The sequence below is a fragment of the Ursus americanus genome, chromosome X, assembly GCF_024610735.1.
Source record: "Ursus americanus isolate L20-20 chromosome X, mUrsAme1.1.p, whole genome shotgun sequence".
NCBI lineage: Eukaryota > Metazoa > Chordata > Mammalia > Carnivora > Ursidae > Ursus > Ursus americanus.
This window is the reverse complement of record NC_142164.1, coordinates 17,177,448-17,199,688: the sequence shown is the minus strand read 5'-3', so window position 1 is coordinate 17,199,688 and position 22,241 is coordinate 17,177,448. Positions and strand designations below refer to the sequence as shown.

At 46.5% G+C, this 22,241-nt stretch overlaps 1 protein-coding gene and 1 long non-coding RNA gene across 4 annotated transcripts in view; one reads left to right on the top strand and one right to left on the bottom strand.

Annotated features, from left to right (window-relative positions):
* The window catches only part of GPC3 (glypican 3), a 405,964-nt gene that overhangs the window by 94,952 nt on the left and 288,771 nt on the right, over positions 1 to 22,241 (bottom strand). For all 3 annotated transcript variants that reach the window (XM_087860008.1, XM_087860009.1, XM_087860010.1), the window contains one exon: positions 5,913 to 6,033. In XM_087860008.1, coding sequence (XP_087716134.1) covers positions 5,913 to 6,033 — 121 coding nt within the window. The remainder of the gene's footprint in view (positions 1 to 5,912; positions 6,034 to 22,241) is intronic.
* LOC148106840 (uncharacterized) lies at positions 1,270 to 21,326 on the top strand. Its single transcript, XR_015723426.1, has 3 exons — positions 1,270 to 1,745; positions 2,922 to 3,062; positions 20,441 to 21,326. It is a non-coding gene; the product is annotated as an uncharacterized LOC148106840 (long non-coding RNA).

Sequence of the window (22,241 nt, the reverse complement as noted above, 5' to 3'; positions counted from 1 at the left end):
GGGACATAATTCCATTTGGAAAGGCCTTTTATTTAAATTTGCCTCTCAAAAGCTCTCCCCTTTTATTTCGAAATTTTAGATCAATGTTGGCTTTTCTAGCAACCATTGGACTAGGCCAGTGTTTTACGACTCTCACTGTTTTTATTGTGGGAAGACTCTGAAAAAACTTCCTCAGAGTGTTTTCTATCATGCCTGATATTCATTTCCAGATTTTGTTTTTAAATCACATGCTAAGGAATGTCCTGGGAACTTCTCTGACACTTAACAACTTCACTAATTAACTTATTAAAAATTTTAACTTTCTATTTCAAAAGCCAGCGTCTTTTTCATGATACCGGAGTCATCTGTCAGGCATCTTAAAAATACTTTTCAGGTGTTTATGGAGGAGGGTGGAAATGGAGTTATCCCACTGTCTGTTTTACATGTTAAATTTTCTTTGACCATCTGCCATCATTTTATAAATTCGAAATAGCTAACAGAGAGTTTGTGTACTGTGCCTGACTCAAAGCCATGTCAAGTGTCCCAGTTTCCACACCAGATAGCATGGTGGTTGGTTTTCTAAGAATCTTCTAACTGAGGTTTGGTAGATGACATGCCTATTCTTCCTTTGCTGATGACTTCAGAGCTTCAACCATAGAAATGACTGTATCAGGGACCTGGAGGTTGTTAGACAAATTAAGGGGTTTCTGCTACTTGTACAGCTGCACACCCTTTATGTCTAGATCTTGCTAACCATCACAAGGTCGGCCGTGGCTTCAAAGAAGCAGAAGGCAAGAGCGCACAGACAGAAATCAGTGGCCCTGGATCCTAGGTCTAGACCTCCAACTTCCTATCTGTAGTTCACTTGGCCTTCCCATGCCCTCCTCCGTTTCTTCATCTGGTAAATGGAGGTAATGATGCCTGCTTCTCAGAGCCATTGTGAAAATCAGTTCATCTAATGTACACGAAAGAGCTTTACAAACTGAACCGTACTGCGCCATTATATGGCGGAATTATTATCATTCCTATGGAGTCACGTGGCTAACCTGATCCGAAGACCAGTCACCCATCTGGCCCCGGAGGAGGGAAACTTTAGGGGTGATAAATGCAAAAGTGGTTTTCTCGTTTAATGTTTTCATAGCCTAATGAGAACAAGGCAGCAGGACAGAAGAATTGGGGTGGGGGGGAAGGGCAAGTTGAAGTTCCATCTGCCCAGGCTGGAAGACTGGTGGGAAGAGAACAATCTCTGAAAAGATGAGAGGTTACAAAGTAGAAAGGGGTGACCTGGGAACAGGGTGTTTTAAAAAGAGTGGCAGAGCAGAGAATAAAGTCACAAGACTTGTTCACAAGAGGGTGCTGGGTTAAAGGCTGACCTTGAGCCACAAATCACAGAATCACACGGCTGGAAGGAATCTAAAGAGGCCATCTCGTCCACTCCCCCACCATTCAGTAGGACATTTCAACCATCCCGAACAGATGAGACTTTATCCAACTTTGAATGAAAAGCTCTGACACCAAATGGGCAGGTATTGACCGCTCTGGCTGCAACTGTTTACAACAGGCAGGGAAACAATTTTGGGAATTTCATTTGAACCGGAACTGAAACAGGGGAAAAAAAACAAACAGCGAGATTTTCCTTGCGAAGAATAACGGACAGCAGTTCGGGGACCGCTAAATTCACATAACTACACGGCTGCTCTTAAGGAGAGAGAAAATGTCACCAACAGAGCTCGGTCAGAGGGCAAATGGCCCACAGTATCATCTGGGTAAGAATGTAGTGTGATCATTCTTGCTATTTGGGGGGTCTTCTCTCCATGTAGGAGCCTCGGAGCAGAACACTAACAAAAACAAAACGTGTGTGTGTGTGTGTGTGTGTGTGTGTGTGTGTGTGTTTTAAAAGCAATTTGGCCTAGCAAATTTCAGAACTGACACTGAGGGCTTAAAGGAGTTCAATTGCTCTGCTAACACAAGACAATAAATCCTCACACAAATTAGAAACTGAAAAGGAAATAAAAAGGTCCTCATTTCCAATCGTGGGAATGTTACACATGAACTCTGGCTTGGAAGGAGGAGGGGAGGCCATTCCACACCTGCAGGCCTTCCCAGGAAAGGGGCCCCGGGCCTGACCCTAAACCCAGCCCCTCAAGGTTACACCATGGGACCGTCAATATGGAAATAATGTTACTTTATCCCCTTAGTGAGTATGTTATTTCCAGTTACTGAAAGGAGGCAGCTGAGAATTTCCACGGAAGAAAGTGAAGAGTTATTTTGGGACATGCTCATAAATGGCCCCGCTGCGGTCCATCTGGATGGACGCACGTGGGCATCCACGCATAGGTAGAGAGAAGGAGGTGGCTCTGCATTTATGGTCGTTTACTAGATGCAGCCCCCAGCAAGGGGCCTAGGAACATAGCATTACACTCACTTACATGTGAACTTGGGCAAGTGAAGTTGATCCTCTCCGCCTCCCCCCTTCCAATCACTAAAACTTCAGGTCAATTTAGTCAGGCATTCAGTGAATCCAGATGTTTGGCAGTGTATAGGAAACAACATCTGGATGATTGATCGAATTTTCAACAGAACTCCCTGGATGTTTTGGCAGCATGCCCACTCAGCCTTTGATGGCTCTCTGCCTCAGTTTCCCGAGCTATAAAAAGGGGACAACGATTATATATCACTTACCCTGCAGGGGTCAGGAAGGACTAAATAATGTCCAAAGGTAACAACGAGTTCTTGAAACGATTCTGTGACAGGACTATATCTCATACCTTTCCAGGTTGACTATTTTTCCCACTACAAGCAGTTAGACTTTTAGAACACGAAATCGCTTTGAAATATGGTTAAGTGCTCTACGAACAAGGCTCGTCATCATCTTCTTCTCTGCCGTCATTATCATCATCGTAACGTTCTTCTTTGACTTTCTTAAAATGTCTCACTTTCAGATTGAATCACAGCCCACACAGGAATTTTATTGAAGGTCTGAAAACAAATGTGTTTGGGCCATGTAAAGCAAGACAGATGAGAAAAAGAAGTCACTGTGGGTGTTTGGGGCCCAAGCAATTTTCACAGCTCTACTTAAACAGGTAAAACTGGTCTATCAATGAGAATTAGTCGGTTGCTCAATGGTATTTGTAAGGGAACCAAAAATGTTCACACACACATTCATGGCAGAGGTGGGAGAAAGAAATTGCAACAGTGCCTTTTTCAGCTCTCATAATATACACCTCCCTACCCATGAAGTGGTTTCCCCTTTGTGGCTGGAAGTGAGGGGGGGGGACGGAAGGAAACAATATGGAGAGCAAAGAGGAGATACATCAAAGGGATGCCCAACCACACAAAACTGGGGGGCAGATTAGATAGCCTGGCAGAAAGTACTGGAATAATGCTCCCTTCCAAACTCAAGTCCTGCCTACACAGGAAATCCTGAATTATAATCGTCCTAACTGCCATTTATTGTCTGTCGGGCATATACGATTATATATATTTGTGTATCTCCGTAAAAATATATAATACATAAAATACATTATATCTGTGATTATATTTAAGCTTTCTATAATGGGGGTATAGATAAATTTCTAATGCTCACAAGAACCTTGTAAGAGGGGTTTTGGTATCTCTCTGTACTAGAGACGAGAAAACTAAAGCTCAGGTCCAGTGACTTGCCCCAAGTTGTATACCTGATAAGAGACACAGCCAAATTCAGACCCAGCTGGATCCAACAGCCCACGTTCCTCCCACGAGCCCACATGGTCTCCCATTGTATGACATCAAGCACTCAATGTCTTCGCTACAAGGCTGTATTTTTAGTGACCACTGGATCCCCTAGAAGCCCACATCAGATATGGTACGGCATTCCCTTCTTCCACCGTGGGGGTCCACCCGCAGGCCTCTGATCTTTCTTATGCCTGCCACTCCCTGGCTTTGTCTTTACCTGCTCATTGGACATGGCAGCCCTCGGCGCGCTTGTCCCCTCTGCGGTGCTTCTTGTCCTGTTCTGGCGCACCTCGGGCCTTTCTCTGCTTGTGCTTCCCCTCCAAGGAAGCTATGAATACAGAGGCTTCAACTTCTTGTGGATCCCAAAGGCCCCGGCACCTGGCCGAGCACATAGTAGGTGTTCCTTCAGGTCCATTGACCAAAGAGATCTGTTGACACTATTCTTCTTGTAGGATTAGGGGCACAGTGATGGAGCCTGAGAGTTCGGCCTCACCCATGTGCATGTATATGTGTGTGTGTTGGGGGGCCTCTAACCAGTTGAGTGGAGCCACTCAGACAGAGCTGGCTAGAGATAATTTGGAAATTACTCGGAGGACAGTGACCGCTGTTGTCCCAGCCTTACACGTCCCTGTGCTCCAAACCCTTCAGAGACGCACGCTGGGGAAATCACACTACATCTAGCTTTGTAGAACCTCGTGAGGTTGTCAATTCACAGAAAGAAGGAACTTTTCGGCAACGCCGGCCATGATCATGTGCTCAGCAGCACTAACGACTGTTTATTAAGGGCTCACTGAGTGCAGCGCACTTTACCAGGCACCGGAGGAGTCACTCCCAAGCGTGCTGTAAATACTTTCGCAAAGCCATTTGCAGTGAAATATACCACCATTAGAAAGCCCTTCCAAACATTTTCTAAGAACCACAAAAATGTCACTGCTAACCTTCGTATTAAAAAATAAAACCATGCCAGTGTCTTCATACACAAACCTCTGTCCCTGCATAAGGATTTTAGTTGCATTAAGTTCTTTCTAAGCTACAAATAGAAGTCACTGGTGCCAGGGCCCTCCCACCCATGGATCACAGAGCAGGAACACTGTCACTCTGGTATACGGTGGCACTTTGGGTGGCATTTTTTTTTTAAATTGTGGCCGCAAAGCAATCACAAGCAGATGGTACAACTAACTTCTATTTGTGTCCTAGTTACTAAACTCCTCATGAGAGGAAAAACTCTGTGTACAGGTCAAGGGAATCTGTGGGTGTCTCTGTGCATGGCAGTGAGTCAGAAGTTGGCAAGGGTGCCATGAAGCTGGTCTTCTAGTATCTTCCTAGTGGGAGTGAAAGCTGATACACAGCCCCGTTGGAAAGCAATTTGGAAACACGCATTAAAATGCTCATATCCTTTAACCTGATAACACCGACATTTTAAGAAAATGATCTAAGATCGGGAGAAGGCACCATGCATGAAGAGGTAGCTTTATTTATGACGGTAAAAAATATGAAGCAATCTCAATGTCCAGCAAAAGCAAGCTGATTAATTATGATGAATACTTAAAGAAATCTTAGGCAGCCACAAAAAATGATTAATATGAAGACTGGAGACAACATGAAAAAGTGTTTCCAATATAGTGTTAATTTTAAGAACTATAAATCACTTGTGTAGTTCCAATTATGTAACAAGTCTGTGTGAGTGTGGTTTTCTGAACAAATATTAGAAAAGAAGAGCTAAAAATGAAAACAGGTTAGAGTACTGGGATTGTGAGAAATATTTTTTCCTCTATTTTCCAAGCTTTCTCTATTACAATATTATCTTTATAATTTAAAAGTGGGGTGAAGGGGTGCTTGGCTGGCTCAGTTGGAAGAGTGAGTGACTCTTGATCTCAGGGTCATAGGTTCAAGCCCCACGTTGGGTGTAGCGATCACTGAAAAAATAAATAAATAAACTTAAAATAAAAATGGAGTGGAAAAACAAGGGTCAGACGTCCTTTTTAACAGAAAGAATCTTTTTTTAAGTTTATTTATTTGAGAGAGAGAGGTGTGTGCATGAAATCACAAGTCGGACACTTAACCAACTGAGCCACCCACGCACCCCAACAGTAAGAATCTTTGAAGAAAATGGAGAACGGCTGCCTGTCCGAAAGCCCAAGAACACAACTGGAACAGCAGACACTGTCCATCCCTTATTTTTTTCCCCCATTTCCATTTTTGTTTGGTAGACCACTTACCTGGTTAATGTGCTTCAGTTTGTCAATAATTTGACTGACCACTGGCTCAGGGCCCTTCATTTTCAGCTCATGGAGGTTGAACTGATTTTTCATGCCATTCCTCGCTGCCTTCTGGCTGTATCTGGAAAGGGGAAGGTGAAGAAAAGGTTGGTCACACGAGGGTCCCAAGCATAAGAAAAGCTGACTATACTTGACGACGGTGGTCAAGCTGACCACAAGCTCTCTTCAGCCTTTTAGACCACGGGATGGCCTATGGTGCAAAAGAAAAACCGCTCCACATAGAGTCTATTTGCAATGGAGAACAGTCAACATTCAACAAATATTGATTCAGCATCCTTTTTTTCCCCCCAGGAGTTGGGGATACAACAATGAACAAGACAGACAAAGTCTCCCCTCTTATTGTGTTCTGGATCCGGTGTGGAAGAGTAAGGGCCAATGGCAACTCAGAGTGATTGAGAGCTGTGTCAAGGAGGTCCTGGGTCTTAGGGGAGCACACAGCAGGGACCTTAACTCCAAGTGTGCTTTCTACTCACTGGAAAAAGACCCTTGTATGGTCTTTACCTCTTCCTTCTCCTCCACTTCCTCCTCCCACCATTTCCTGTAGGCCTTGGAGTTGGGTTTCTTTTCAGGAGGCACCCTTCCCCCCCATTACAATAGGATAGTTTGGTTGAGGGCAAATTCTTGCTTCTTTTATTTGTATTTTTAATTACAAAAATAATAATGTTCATTGTAAACAATTTAAACAGCACAGAAATAAAGAAAGCATAAAGTAAAAGTTCCCCTATCATCCTATCCTTCCAAGAGAGAAGCATGACTAACAGTTTGATATGTATTCTTCTAGGGGTTTCCACACACTTTTACTAACACATAATTCTTTTTTTTTTTTTAAGATTTTATTTATTTATTCAACAGGATAGAGACAGCCAGCGAGAGAGGGAACACAAGCAGGGGGAGTGGGAGAGGAAGAAGCAGGCTCATAGCGGAGGAGCCTGATGTGGGGCTTGATCCCATAATGCCGGGATCACGCCCTGAGCCGAAGGCAGACAGACGCTTAACCGCTGTGCCACCCAGGCGCCCCTACTAACACATAATTCTAACTCGAATTGGGAGCATACTAGTCATGCTGATTTGCAACTTTTTAATCATTTAATATGTATCTTGGACATATTTCCATGTCAGAACATAAGTAACCATCTTGCCCTTATTCTACATCATAATTTATTTGTCCAATCCCTGATGAACAATGGAGTTATCTCTAAAAATTTGCTAATCTAAACAATGCTGCAAAGAATATCCTTGTATACCAATCTTCGCACATTTGCGTAAATGGCTATAAAGGATAATTTCCTAGAATTTTGTCACTTCATATTCCTTTTTTTAAGATTTTATTTATTTATTTATTTGAGAAAGAGAGAGAGAGAGTGCGCGCAAGAGAGAGCACGAGCAGGGGGAGGGGGAGGGGCGGAGGGAGAAGCAGACTCCCTGCTGTGCAGCTCCATCTGAGGACCCTGAGATCAGGACCTGAGCCCAAGGGTGATGCTTAACTGACTGAGCCACGCAGGCACGCCTCACTTCGTAATCCCAAATTACGACATGCAGTAAATAATTAATAGTACTGTATTTTTGTACAAGGCAGTTTCTTATCATTCAGCTTACTTGAGCTTCTCAACCACACTGTGACAAGCGTAGGGTAGACATCTCTATTATTTATTACCAAAAATTCCACAACTTCAGAAGATATTGATGTGGGTTTGTTAGGTGTTCCCTTCCATGATAGAATGTATCTGCCAATATTCAGGGCATGCTTTGGAAAAGACGTGTGGTAGCAGAGGAGGTCAGGAAATCTAGTTCTGACTCGCATAATTTAAAGTCATCCTATGAAAAGGAATATATTTTTAAAAATAATCCCTACATCCAACATGGGGCTCGAACTCACAACCCTGAGATCAAGAGTCGCAGGCTCCTCTGACTGAGCCAGCCAGGCACCCCATGAAAAGGAAAATATTTTGTAGTAAAGTTGAAGAGAATATTTGATTGCATTTCTTCTGAAATGATAGCCTAACATATTCCGCTTATTTAACTTTGAAGATTAGCGAATACACAGATCACGAACCAGCAAACACCAATGGCCTTTGGGGCTATATTCAAGAAACGCAAAGCCGCATTCTTTATTGATATATCTTGTGGCAATCAGCTTACTAGCCTCCTCTTTTATGTTCATATAATGCTGTTTAAATACCATCTCCCTCCTGATGATACCAGCAACCTCATCGTGTCTTTCTTTGTACCTACTGACGCCTGAAGCAGAGACCCTATTCACAGATAAAGAAGTAAGGCTTATTCTAAGTCTTCTGGAATGAACTTCAGGAATGTGTCCCCAGAGACGTTTCCGTGCGCTTATTCATATCGAAGCTTGCCGGCCACTTTTATGTCTGTTCCTACAAAACAAACGTCTTCCTGAAGACTATGATCCTTATTGGAATAGTGTAAAGACATCTGCCAACGTAGCGATTTTGCCCTATAGTCCCTCTTCCAAATCACCTATAAATATTAAATCAAATTAGTCCCCCAGCTGATCCCTTGCAGCCCTACTGTATTCTTTCCCGCCATCTGGAAAAGTGTCCCTTTTGCTCTATTTTTTTTGTTTCTTATCTCCAATATAAGGATCAGGAGCCAGGACAAAACACTGCTCTCCACTCCCATGGTGACTCAATTTTTTAAAAACAGCTTTGGGTTGAAAAGCTTGCCAAACTTTTTGAAAGTTGAAATAGCATCCACTGTTCCGCTCTATCCCCGTGCTATTTAAATCCTCAAAGGACTTCAGCAAATTAAGCATGGTTTCTGGTTACAGAAGTGTTAGGAAGAGCTGGCCTGTGGCTTCGACCTAAAACTTGCCTTTATTTTCTGTATTCCGCAAAGCAGAGACCCAAAGTACTGAGCCAACTGATTCCCACAGCTGCTAAATTTTCATGGCACTGTTTTAAAACTTTACGATCTCTTTAGATGTCTCAATACCTCCCCCACACCCTGATCAGTTCTGTTTCCCACCTCTCTACCCTGACAAAATACAGAATGGAATCTTAAAAGCCATGAATGCTAAATGGAATATCATGCAGACGTGAAAAGGACGAAGTTGATCTCTATGTGTTGACACAGGGCCAAATCCAGGATACACTGTTGCAGATACGAGCAGTGGTCAAGACTGTACGGTGTGATTCCATTTGGGGTAAAAACAGGTCTGCAGATGCATGACTCTCCTGTACTTTATATGTGTCCAGATAGACGCAGAACATTTTTAAGAAATGGAAATAGCAGTTATATCTGGTGAGCAAGGGGAGATGTTAGGGAACTCTTAATTTGATTTTATGTTCTTCCATATCTTGTACATTTTTACGTCTTTATAATAATTTAAAGTTTAACGAGTGAAGTTTTATATAGTAGTTAATTTTCTTAAAGGCAAAAGAGAAAACAAAAGGAAGGGAAAGGGAAATTAAAAGCAGGGCCTGTGGGAAATCCTTCTTCTTGGTAAGAGTTATGGTGGCCATTACTAGCAGCACAGCTCGAAGGTGACTTCTTAGGACAGAATGCGTATTGACAGAACGCAATATATATGATGTCACCCCGGACCGCCTTCAAACCTCAGATGCTTATCGTCATGTCGCCAACTCTGCTTCGTTAGGCGAAACCCAGCCTATATGTTTTGTACTCTTCAGGGCGGTAACGCCAACCCACCTACCTCAAAAGGACGGTAGACCAGCAAGGCTGTGAACATGAATGCACATTCGTAAGAGCACCTTCTCTCACAAGGAGGCAAATAAGTCATTCAAGGGCTCTCTCGCTTTCTCTGTGGGTGCCTAAAGCCCCTTCCTGAAAGCGCTGAGGGCATCCCTGAGCCACTCTGACATATCCTGACCTGTTGGCCTTGCGTGTAACTGTATTGTGGGGAGCGCCCCGAGTTGTTCGTGTTCCTCTTACGTGCATTCCGTTCACCAGCCCATAAAATCTGGGAGGTCTCTGAAGGCAGAGGCTTGGTTAGTTCTCTTTTGTACGACCCAGAGCACCTTATGGCACTTACAGTAACAAGAGCTGTCAGTATCGAGTGCTTTCTTGGTGCCAGATACTGTTTGAAGCTCTAAGAAGAAAAGCCATGCAGCATCTCACAGACTTCTCCAAACAACCCAATGAGATAGACACTATTATTATCATCAGCCCTTTTCACAGATGAGGAAATAGAGGTACAGAGAGGTGAAGTCACTTGCCCAAAGTCACACAGTAAGTTGATACCAAAGCTGGAGTTTGAAACCTTGTGAGTCCATCTCTAGCTGCCTGTGTTCTTTTCTTTTAAGGTTTCCTTTTTCAAGGCATCTCTACACCCTATGTGGGGCTCGAACTCACAACCCCAAGATCAGGAGTTGCATGGTCCACCCACAGAGCCGGCCAGGCGCCCCTAGCTGCCTCTGTTCTTAACCGCTATGCTGCTATTGCTTCCTTAGAAATCGTCCAGACCGACTAGGTATTTGCCATTTCCTCACCGCACTGCTCCCCATAGGAGACAATTCACAAGCTCCCTGTAACGGTCCCCAAGGCTCGGCACAGGGCACGCAACAGCGGTTCTCCTCACCTACTCAGCAAATTCCTGGGCTTGCCCTTTAAAACCCTCAGGGAGAGCCCCGTGTATGGAGTTTCTTCTCCCAAACACAGATCCAACAGTATTGCTATTCAGGGAAATATTTGCGTTCTTGGGAGATACGGTATTGAGGTCAGAGAAATAAATAATCCACCACACCACCGCCACCTCGCCACTAGACAAGCACCAAAGGCGATCTGAAAATTTCTAAGGACAATAGGAAAAGGAATGTAGGAGAATGTTGTGTTTAATGCGTCTCTGCCTTCGTCCCCTTGGCTATCGCAATGTGGCAGATGTGATGTGCCCCCTCGGGGAATTTTATGAACATGCACGCTCCGCTTCAAGCCCCGGGGGGACTCTGTTAGGGGTGTCTCCGTAGTTTTTGCATTAATTAAGTCAGCATTTCATTTCCACTGGCTCCCTGTGTTCCACGGGCGTGTAGGGGTCATGAGAGGCTCTGAACGAGGACAAGCCATCACAGCACGACCCTTGTCCACAGACTGCCCAGAGCGCCGGGAACGGGGACACTTCTGGCCATGGAGGGTCGTAATGATGAGTTATCTACTTAGTGACACTCATCTCTAATTAGATTAATTGTCCTCTCTCAGGAATTCTTCTTTCCTAAAGCTTTGACATGGTTCTGGCAATGAATACCAGGCAGCGGAGGAAGAAAAATGAATAGAGAGAAGTTCCTATCTCCAGAATTTCAAGTTTGCTTAACTGGATATGTTACATGTGATCTAAGAAGTGTCACCTTTAAGTATTACATGCGGTGTCTTTGCCTTTTTCCATCCACTCTGGGATCTGCTTAGCCCAAAAATGACTGCCATAATGCCAAGAAATCCCTACTTGTGAAGTGAAAAGGGGGTCATGCTTCTGTTCAGGCAGATTGGTCAAGGCTGGGGGAGGAGGGGGGTATCGGTGCAAAAGCCATAAAGAGAAAAGGAACCTAATTAAAACAGGACATCTGGGCATGCTTGTCTTGGGACAGTCGAAGCAAAGAGAGCACTTGTAGAAGAGGAATAGAGTCAAACAAGCGTAAAATGGGCGATCTTTTCTTCCCATTTCTGTGCTGGCTGAGGCAGCAAGGGTGTAGCGGAAAGAAATCAATGAACTCAAATGTAGAAATCGCTAGAAACGGAAACACCCTTAGGAGATCATCTCGCCCAATGCACTCCTTGCTAGGTGAAGAAACTGAGACCCAGAGAGGGGCTTTTCTACCAGCACAAGTTGTTAGTATCACAATCGCCCCTTTAGAAGAAAGTCTGTTCTTTAAAAGGTCCCTTAAATGCACCCTGCTGATTTCCAACATTGCTAGCCCGGATATAAGGCAGGGGGACTGCTAGAAAATTCACTTTCCTTCTTCCCCTAGGCATTAGAATGGTGGCAAGTGTTTGAGAGCAAGTCTTAGAAGGACTAACTTCCCCCCCAACCCCCAAATATGTGATTTTACTAAAGTTTAATTTGCTGCCAGGTTAGACGGAGACGTTAAGTTACAGAGCTCACATTCTCAGAGCGCCATCTTATGGAAATACTGCAGTATTGCATATGCAGCCCCTGATTTATCAGCTCGTTTCTTTGGAAAGTGCTCCAGCCACAATAATCACTGTGGAAAAATGGGATAATTGAAAGAGTATAAATAGCTTTAAAAACAAACCAGAACACAGGGTAGAAAAACCATCTTGTTAAGAGGCCTAAAAAATGTTCTTTCTATCCAAGATGCAGTCTTAATTTCCATAAATGAACAGAAAAATAAAGCAAAGGTGAAAATAGCTGAGTTCTGTAAATGCATTTAATAAAGATAGCAACAATTTGCTTCTTATTTATTTATGCACATATTTAAAGGAAAATCTTTTCCATATTTGTCAGCACAGCAGTACCACTTGAGAGCAAATTTCAACCAGGAGAGTGCCAGAAACATATATCTACCATACTCCGAGAAGCCCCTCTGTTCTCAAACAACAGCCTTTCAGAAATTAATTATGAATACATTTCAACAGCCAGGAAGTAAAAGCTAGAGAAGAAACCGGAGAGATGTAGATCCATTTTTATCTCATTTAGTGGGCATTAGCTATATAAGGGAATATTTGTATTAGAATCTGTTTTTCACCTAGTTTCAAAGCTCCCCGTGAGGGGTGGGGGGGGACTGAAAGATTGGTCTTGGAATATACTCAAGAAGTCATTTAAACCTAGAGAAGCAAAGAATATTTTCCAGATGGTGAGGAAAGTGTGAGAAGTTGAAAATCACCCGCCATGGGGAGGAGAGTCTGGTTGTGGGGAGCAGCCCCCCACCGAGAAGGAAACGCAGAGAGAAAAGGCTGATGATGAGGGGATCACCCGAACATTGGTGCAAGGAAGAAACTCTGCAGAGGAACCTCAAGGTAGGGAGAGAGAAAAGTAAATAAGGAAGCCGAAGTGAGACTGCGGGCTAGGCAGAGCCCGGGGTGTGGGAAGGCCGGTGAGGACTGCCTTCTGGGCTTGGAGCCCGACCACCAGCAGCCCGGATGCCAGGCCCTGGCGCAGGGTTCTCTGGGGGGGGTGTCCTTGAGGGAGGACATATCAAGGAGGAGAGGACTTCGACCCAGTTTCACTCTTACAAAACCAGAAAGAACTATGTAATTCAGAAGCTCGGGAACCGGGGGTGGGGCTGTCACAGGACAGCGTGTGCGGTGGGGATTTATTATTCAATCACCCCGAACTCATTTATCAAGTCCTTCTAGACCAGAGAACTAGCCCAGAAAACCAGATGTTTTCTCGTCCCACTGGAGTTGAGCCAAAAGGAAATGATCTTTACCTGTTTTTCAGTTAGGTTTTTTTTTTCCCAGTTAGATTTTAACTCATGGGAATGAATATCGGGGTTGGAAAGAACCCTCGAAATCATTTAGTCCGATGCCCTCCACTTACAGATGGGCAGCCTGGGGCCCAGAGAGGCCAAGCGTCCCTGCAGCTGTGACTTGCACAGGGCTGTATCGCTCCCCAACAGAAGAGCCGAGAAAGGAGTCAGAGAACGGGTCACCGACCTCCACAGCCCGTGACGGCATTGTGGCAAAGCAATGGATGGTCAAAATGGTGATCAGGAATTAGTTTGTGAAATTCTGTTTAGTAGACGAAGTTTACCAAGACCACGAGTACATCCCACAGTTTAGAAAGGCCGCGTCACGTGGCCGAAGGAGCACCAGCGTTGTCATCGAGACGGAGGTTCCCAAGCTAGTTTCCACCACTCCCTGTGTGCCTTTTGACAAATCATGAAACCCCCGCTGGGCTGGAGTTTCCTCATCTGTAAAATGGGGATGATGCCACCTGCCTTGTTAGGAGGACGAATCGATAGCCTGAAAGCTAGTAAACTGGGACAACATAGGCAATGTGCTGAGAACAGTGCCCAGCACACCCAGATGAGGGCCGCTCTTACCATGCGAACGCGCTGAACATGGTGTCGACATGCAGTCAGTGTACAATAAACATTATTCGAAAAGGATTTCCGGAGGGAGGATGAAGAAAGTCAGGGGAAGCTTCAGATTGGCTCATCCCCGCGCTGAAGACACCCAAAGAAATGGAAGCGTCTAGGTTGTAAGGACACCCCAGCTAAGGTCCAAGTCCAAGCAGGGCCACCGATGGTGTAGGATTAGGGAGGAGTGAGCAAGGCCAAAAGCAGCCAACGCTTTCTTTCGGATTGTGATTGAGCAGTGACGTGTGCGTGGCTAGCTTCCAGGGGACAGGGCCTCTGGGGGGAGGGGGAAGGGGGACTTAACCGGACAGGACTTCAAATTGTTCAAACTTAATTGTCATCCGCTGAAGAACAAATCATTTCCTGAGGCCCAGGGCAGTGACCAACTTGGGGTGTCAGAAGCCCAACCCACTCACTTGTCCCCCCGCGTTTCACATTGCTCCTCTCTGTGACCCAAAACTGTCCGCTCCCACTTTGCAGGGGTGTCACAAGTCATGAACTCAGTGGCTCCTGAAAACACCCACACGCTATTTCAAATCACTCTCCTGAGGACACCGCTGTGTCCGTCTCTGCTCTCCGTGGGGTCCGCAACAAACAGCCATTCTTCAACGCAGTGATCTGCAAAATGAAGGCTGGGACCCTCAAACTCGACCTACAGTCACACTTCGCTGACCAGTCTGAGAGGCAAGCACGTCTGGGTTAGGGGAAAGGGGGGCTTCTTTTCTTCCCTCGTGTTGTGTTTCAAGCATGTGCAGTAACAAAGGGAAACCTCCTCGGTGTTGCTTCGGGTGTCCCACTGAACCTTATTAATGACCCCCCAAAGATCATGAGGGGAGGACACACTGCGCTCCCGTGAATAGGAACCGCCGACATACTTGAAAGGAAAGCTCACTATTCCTGTCACTGTTTGCCTGTCAGTTCCTCTTGTCTTGGCCACACTCATGTGCAGGCCTCAAAGCCTTCAATGTACAGGATTAGGCCTACCCAGATCCTGAGCCAGTGGTGACAAAGGCAGGAAGGCGATCACTTCGCTGACTGGCCTGTCAGGCCCCAGGCTGTGGAATTAGTCTTGCACCTCAATGCCGGTCTTTCTTGTTTGGGGAGGGAACCCCAGAGGTTCAGGCATGACTTCCTCTTGCCAGCTAGATTTCCCTGGGCTGTGCCACCTGAACTCTGTCCTGGTTTCCTTGTCTGTCTTTGTCTCTGGGTCAGTCCTCTGCTTCACCCCGTGCCTGGCATACAGTAGGCAGTCCATAAATGCCTGTTGAACTGAACGGAGACTGACCGCCTCACCCAAAGTTCAGGTTGTATGGGGGAGACTCTAACCTTCCCTGCCCAGGTCTTGTCAGCTGTCTCCCCTCTGGGACCTCCTCCCATCCCCCAATCTGCAGCCATGGAGAACCTGCCTTACGCTGGACTTCTGTCTGTCCGGGCCTTGCCAGGAAAACCGGCCACTGTGTCCCGCCCCCTAGATGGCACCACTTTGGAAACGAATGCCTACCTGGAGAAAGGCAGGGTTCCTTCCCTGGGCCCCAGTGAATATCATTATTTAGGTGGTGGGTCACTTCCCACCTGGGCCAGCCAGACGGGTGAGTTCCCACAGCCCAAGCGCCACTCCTTCCAGCCTCTGCCCCATCCCCCATGGACCAGGCAGTGCGCGTCCACGCCAAGCCCAGCCATCATACACACCACTAGCAAATCAATCCTTCTCCGCGTGTAAACTTCAGTTCGCTTCTGAGTCTAAATTAATGTGATTCTACTGCTGAGAAAACCCATCTTCCGATATACCTGTTATATTTCCTATGGTCAAGGCAGTAACTTGGAAAGTTTCAGGGGTGTCTGGCTGGCTCAGTCAGGAGAGCATGAGACTCTTGATCTTGGGGTTATAAGTTTGAGCCCCACATTGGGTGTAGAGATTATTTAAAAAAAAAAAAAGTTTCAAATCTGATGGCGAAGTTTCTAGGTTCTCGGTTCTGGGCATCAGAGAAAGGATTTGCCATCTTCCATCAGTAACAGAATGCAAGTGCTGTCTACTCAACACTTCCCTGTGAAGCATCTACATAGCCCCGAGCTCAGCCACAACCCCCCCCCGCCCCCCGGTAGCTGGAGGTCCCGAATTTTCCAATGTTCTGGTCCACTATCTCTAATCTGGACTTCCCATGAAGCCCAGATCCTGCTTTTGGCTGTGGCAAACCTGGTCCTCAGCAAATGAAATCTTTGCCTGGTGACCGTGTTGGATTTCCCAGCAAATCTGTGACCTAGAGTGTAAAGCTCTACTTCTTCCTGCCCCACCTACACACACGCCAGCCTCCGTCGAGACGCCCAGCGTGCTTGGCAGAGGGTGCCGCGGGGGCTGATGGGAGGTCAAAGGAACCCCCCCCCCCCAAGAATACAGTGACTCGGCGTTAGACTTGCCCAAGGACACTGAAAAGTCTTGTCTGCAGAGAGTGCAATGGCTCCTTCTGCTGTCTTCTTCCTTTAAAAGCATTCCCCGAGCCCCCGAATCCAGGCTGCAGTCAGAGCCCCGGGCTGGCAGGAGGAAGCACGGTCCGTAGGTCTGCTTGATGGAAGACGGTGGCACTGGTGCCCCCCGGGCAGGGGAGCTAGAACAGAGCCCCTGAGCACAGGGAAAAGGGCCTACCATTTGCCAGCGTCCGACGATCAGAAGAGCTGTGCCCTGGGCAGATCCAAGCCAGGCACTGCCACTCTCTGCTTGCCAGCAATAAAATAAAACCACACAATCACAGAGGAGAGGAAAGGTGAACGGGAGTGTAAACCACCCCCACTCCGACCGCCCCGGTGGCTGCAGGTGCCGTCAGCGCCTTGACTCTTTGCACCTGCCCGCCTGCTGGAACAAGCGGCCCATTGTGTGAGGCTGGACGCACAGAGGTACCACGCAAACGAGAGGGGACTCTCCTGACCATAAAGTCGATGGCATTCCAGGAACACTTTACTAAGCCAAATAAAAGTGACTGTAAAGCACTTGGTAAACTATAAAACGGCTACATAAATAGTTCATAAAAGCTCACGGCAATGCACACAAGGACAACTAGGTCAAAACTTAGCCTAGCTCTCTAGCCCGGAGGGTCTCGGAGAGAGCGAAAATTGTCTCCCTCCTGCCGGTTGGCTCGGCCACTTTGTATTCCTCTGCTCTTACCTGCCCTTCAGCCCTCGGCACTTCTCTCGATGGAGCTCCCCCCTCACTGATATATCTCTGTGCTTAGAGGGCTTCTCATTTCAATTCCAGGTGGTTGTGTCAAAGACCATTTGGAGCAACAGACAGTGAATTCCATTTCTCTTGCTCAGAAGCCCCTTTGGGGTTATGTGGTACTATGGCGGGAAACATTTTCTTTAAGGTTTAATTATATGAATTTCACCCCAAATTCTCCAATATCAGAAACTGAGAACAACTCCGACAACATCTCACACAGCCACCCCACCTGCTTCCCTGCAGCCCCAGAGATACCCAGAGGAGTCAGACAAAGAGTTCATTGCCATCCTAAGGAGAGTGCTTATACCCGGGGGCTCCTTTTGAAGCGCTCTCACTTTGGTCTGTTTGGGAAGCCATCAGGGAAAGAACTGGAAATTCCCAGTCATCAAGGCGGCTTGATGGCTTTCCTCCTTGTTTCTGACTCCCTCCCCCTCAAATATCCTTGTCATAGGAGCTCAGAGCCTGTTAGAACTGGAAAGAGCTTTCAAGGTCACTCTGTCCAGCTCCTTCATTTTATAAATAAAATAAAAAGCTGAAGGGCTGTGACTTGTCCAAGGTTGCACACCGGGTCATGGTAGACCTAGGAGCTAGGCTGGATGGACTTCCAGCATTGGGTTAAGAGGGTCTCTTCTTACAAGGGCTCCCGAGCTCCAGAGGGGATACACCGGTGATGGCTTTACTACAGGAGCCATGTGTGTAGACATCGCGTGGAGGGGGCTAACCTCGGAGGCAGACAGGGATTTGAGAAGCAGGGCAGTGTCGTGAGTAGAGGGGCACAGACTACCTGAGCCTGGATCCCATCCCCCCAGTGCTGCGGCCTTTGGGTAGCTAGCCTCATCAGTAGAATGAGGGTAATAATAAACATCCAGCTCGGAAGGCCACTGTGAAGACAGCTCAGTTAACGCCCACGAGGTGCCTAGCACAGTGCCGGGCACATGGGAAGCACCACAGACATGCTAGCTATGAACGAGCTTTAACCACTGCTGCTGTCTCAGTCCTACTTTCTGAAGTTTGGCCACAGCCTCAGATAGGTTTTGGGGGGCACAGGGAAGACAGACGGGATCAACATGTTTCAGGGAGGAAATGGTAAGAGAAGTTCCAAAGTGAAGGCGGAATGACCAACAGAATGGGTGAGCGGCAGGTGGCCCAGCCCGCCTTCATCCCTCCAGTGGAAACCCCCTACGACTGCACCTTTCCTCCACACTTAGGGGCGTCCCGAGGCAGTAGGTGACCCGCTGTCTCGCTTTGCCAGGGACTGAGGACTCAGAACCTTCTGTGCCCAAAAGGAGAAGTCTCGGGCAAACTGGGACAAGTGGATCCCTGTAGGGGCCACAGCGTGTTTGCTGTTTGGGACTACTATTTGTTAGGGCCAGAGTGCAGAGGACTGCTGCTAGATGCTATCCACTGGCATTGGCAAAAGCTGGGTTACCCAGAAGCCATGTGTAGCGATTTTTTAAAAGACTTTATTTATTTACTTGTTTTGGACAGAGGGAAGGAGAAAGAGAGAGAGTGAGTGGGGGGAGGGGCAGAGGGGGAGAGAGTCTGTGCTGAGCGCGGAGCCCAAGGCAGGGCTCGATCTCACGACCTTGAGATCGGGACCTGAGCCAAAATCAAGAGTCAGAGGCTTAACCGACAGAGCCGCCCAGGTGCCCCATGGGTAGCCATTTTTAATGGGACTTTTCTCCTATCTATGAAGGGAGGGGAAAAAGCATTTCTTAAATAAAAGGATTTCAGCAGGGGAACCTTAGCCTATTTGAGGATGACGGTCTTTAGCAGGACGTTTACCCAGTAATAGGCTCATTATCACGGATTCTTATTTGTTTGCTTTGATTCGCTGATGCAGGCTATCTTTCTCTAGGTTCTATTCCCAGGGCTGTTATTACATGTGTTTGAAAGTAATAAAACTACATTTATTGTAAAATGGCTGTCACTCAGACTGTTCATTAATTTAAACCGATGCTACCAATCCCTCCAAGTATTTTCTTATCCGGGGCCAAAAGGTTTCTTCAGCACCATGGACTGACCTGTTTAAAAACAGAATTCTGTGGGGATAGGTGGATTTATTTCAAGAAAAAAAAAATTAAAGGTAATGTCTCTGGAAAGATGCACAGAGAGAGAGAGAGAGAGAAGACACCCAGGAAGCTGCTAGAGCATTTGTAAGGAGAGCCTGGTCGTGCTGTGTTAATTAGCCAACACACAGTTCCATTGATTCAGGGCAGAACCTCCCGCCATATTTGGTCTATTTTTTTCTACATTAATACTTAGTAAATGCAGGGTGCTTCATAATTTTCAAAGATATTTCAAATGCATTTTCTTATTGGAGGCTCGCAGCAACCCCGCAGAGGTAGTAAGGAGGAGGCATTCATTTCACCATTTCACAGGAGAAGACAAAACCCAGAGAGTTGAGCCGCGCACCCAGAGGCGCACAGGGATAGCACGGGGGAGCCAGGTCTAGAACTCAGGTTTGTTAAGCCACGAGAATGTTCATCGATTCACCCACTGAATTCAAGAAGCACGTTTGGAGAGGTTACTCTGTGGCAGGGGCAGCTAAGCAATGAGGATATGCAGGGAGAAGGAGCTAGTAATGACAGACATGTGTGAAAATCCCAACACACGGTAACTGCAGCCACCCTAGAGGGGCACCCAGGTGCTGAGGGGTCCTAAACCCAGACTAGGGCAGGGGGCAGGAGGATTCAGGCTTCTCAGTAGAGATGCCATTGAGTTAAGGATAGGTAGGGGTAAGCCAGTCCAACAGCTCTTTTTCTGGCCCCTTCTAGAATAGTCCTTGGCTTCACCCTCTCTAGTAGTAGTTGGAGATTGAGTGTTTGGCCTGAGTTCTTGTGAAGCACAACCCTCCTACCTGTCCCTCCCATCCAAAGCTGATGTACCCCAACCTCGGGTGAGGACAGCTGAGTCTGGCTCGTGTGGAACAGAGACACCTCCCAGCTCTGGGCCCGAAGCTGTGCAAATGAGGGGCTCGAACCAGGCAAGAGTTAACGGTTTGGGTGGTTTTTAAGATCACCTGATGTGGGGATCACTAAAATATGAGGGGGCAAAGAGTAGGAAGCTCCCGGGACACTGGAGCCACCAACTAGCATGTTTCCTTCATGGGGAAATGCAACTTCATTATAAAGGCGACAAAGTCAAGGATCAAAGCCATGTTCATGTAAAGGAATAAAATTCATTGGCTCGAGAAGTTGGGAGATCACAACTGATTTTAATGATCTCTCTCCTTTTCCACACAGGTTAAGCCAAGAGTGACAGAAAGGACATTAGAGCCTTGGGCAACTTGACCTGACCTACAACTAGACCTGTCCTGGTTTCTAATGTAAGTAATTGAGGAAGATTCCTGTGTTAATCACAAGTAGGAAATCCTAGGAGGAGCTCTTAAAGCCGTATTTGCTATAAAATGCAATATGCAAGGAGGAAGGCCAGCCCGGTACCTCGCCTTAGACGCAAATCTCTCTCACTTGCTGTCCAGTGGCCTCGAATGCCCACCAACTAGGACCAAGGCACACCAACCAAATGTGCACCAACTGGGACCAAAGATGGAGTTTGTTTTGTTTTGTTTTGTTTCTGAAGAAAGGAGAGGAAATAAGTTAAAAATGAGAGGGAGTGGGTGAAGCCATCTTCCTGAAGAATTAAGCAATGGGTCCTTGAATGGAGCTAAACTCGGGCCCAGCTCCAGCGATCTTCCAGTGAAAAAATTGCAAGGGCCTTTCTATAGGCTTCTTTCCCTGAACCACAGAAATCGTACCTACCATTTCTTAAGGGCCTACTGTGTTCCAGGCGCTATACTCTGCATTTCACCATCCCTCTGAGTCCTCTCAACAATCCGTTAAGGTAGAAATGATCAACTCCATTGTACGGATGGGGAAACAGGGACTCGGGGAAGAGAAAGAGCTAGTGTGCACTAGAGCAGAAATCCAAACCCAGGCTGGCGGATGCCAAAGTTACGCGCTTAAACACCACTACGCTGGGTCTTGTGATCGCCATATAATGGTGACATTTGCCTCTGTGTGCTTTTTGTTAACCCCCAACTGTTTGGCTGTATGTCTCTCAGTACAAGTTATCAGAAACGCAAACAATATTGTGCCCTTGCTTAAGTATAGGAGGAAAGGACAAAAACATGGAGAGCTGAGCTTCAAAGGCTCCACCAAGAGCTGGTACTCTGGGGGAAGGAAAGAAGGGGCACCTTCTGGTCACTTCCTGCAGCCTGCAGGGGAACAGAATCATTACCACCACAACAGTCACAGCATCAGAGGAGCTAGAGGGGTCTGAGGGCTGGCCCATCGGTGGGAGCCTCCAAAGCAAGGCTTCCATGATAGACCTTTCCCTGTCCTTCACACACCCAAGTCTTAAGAGCCTGTTTTCTTTGATACTGAGTGAGTGGCTGCCAGAAGTACCAACATGTTTGATCAGCTACCCCATTCAACGGTTGGGTTCCAAAAAACTTGTGGCTATCTCTCCCCAATCCAGTTCACTTTTATAGGAAGAATGGCCTACACTTCTTCACCCTTGTTCTCGACATTTACCTGGCCTGTTCAACCAAACGATAGTGATGTGATCACATCAGCAAGGCTCTCGTTTCTTCAATGCCTACTTGCCGGAACACATCTTCACAGCAATGCTGTAAAGTATCATCCCCATCTTACAAATGTGGTCACAGAATTTGATGTCCAATGACCTGCCCGAAGCACACAGTGTCCAAACCAAGATTAAAATCTCCATCTGATGGAACTAGAGGGTATTAGGCTGAGCGAAATAAGTCAGTCAAAGACAATTATCCTATGATTTGACTCCTATGTGAAATTTAAGAAACAAAACAGAGGACCAGGGGGGAAGGGAGGGAAAATAAAAGAAGATGAAATCAGAGAGAGCGAACTGTTAACTCTAGGAAACAAACTGAGGGTTGCTGGAGGGGAGGGGCACGGTGGGAGGGGGGTAACTGGGTGATGGGCATAAGGAGGGCCTGTGGTGTAATGAGCACTGGGTGTTACACGCAACTGATGAATTATTGAACACTACATCTGAAACTAATGATGT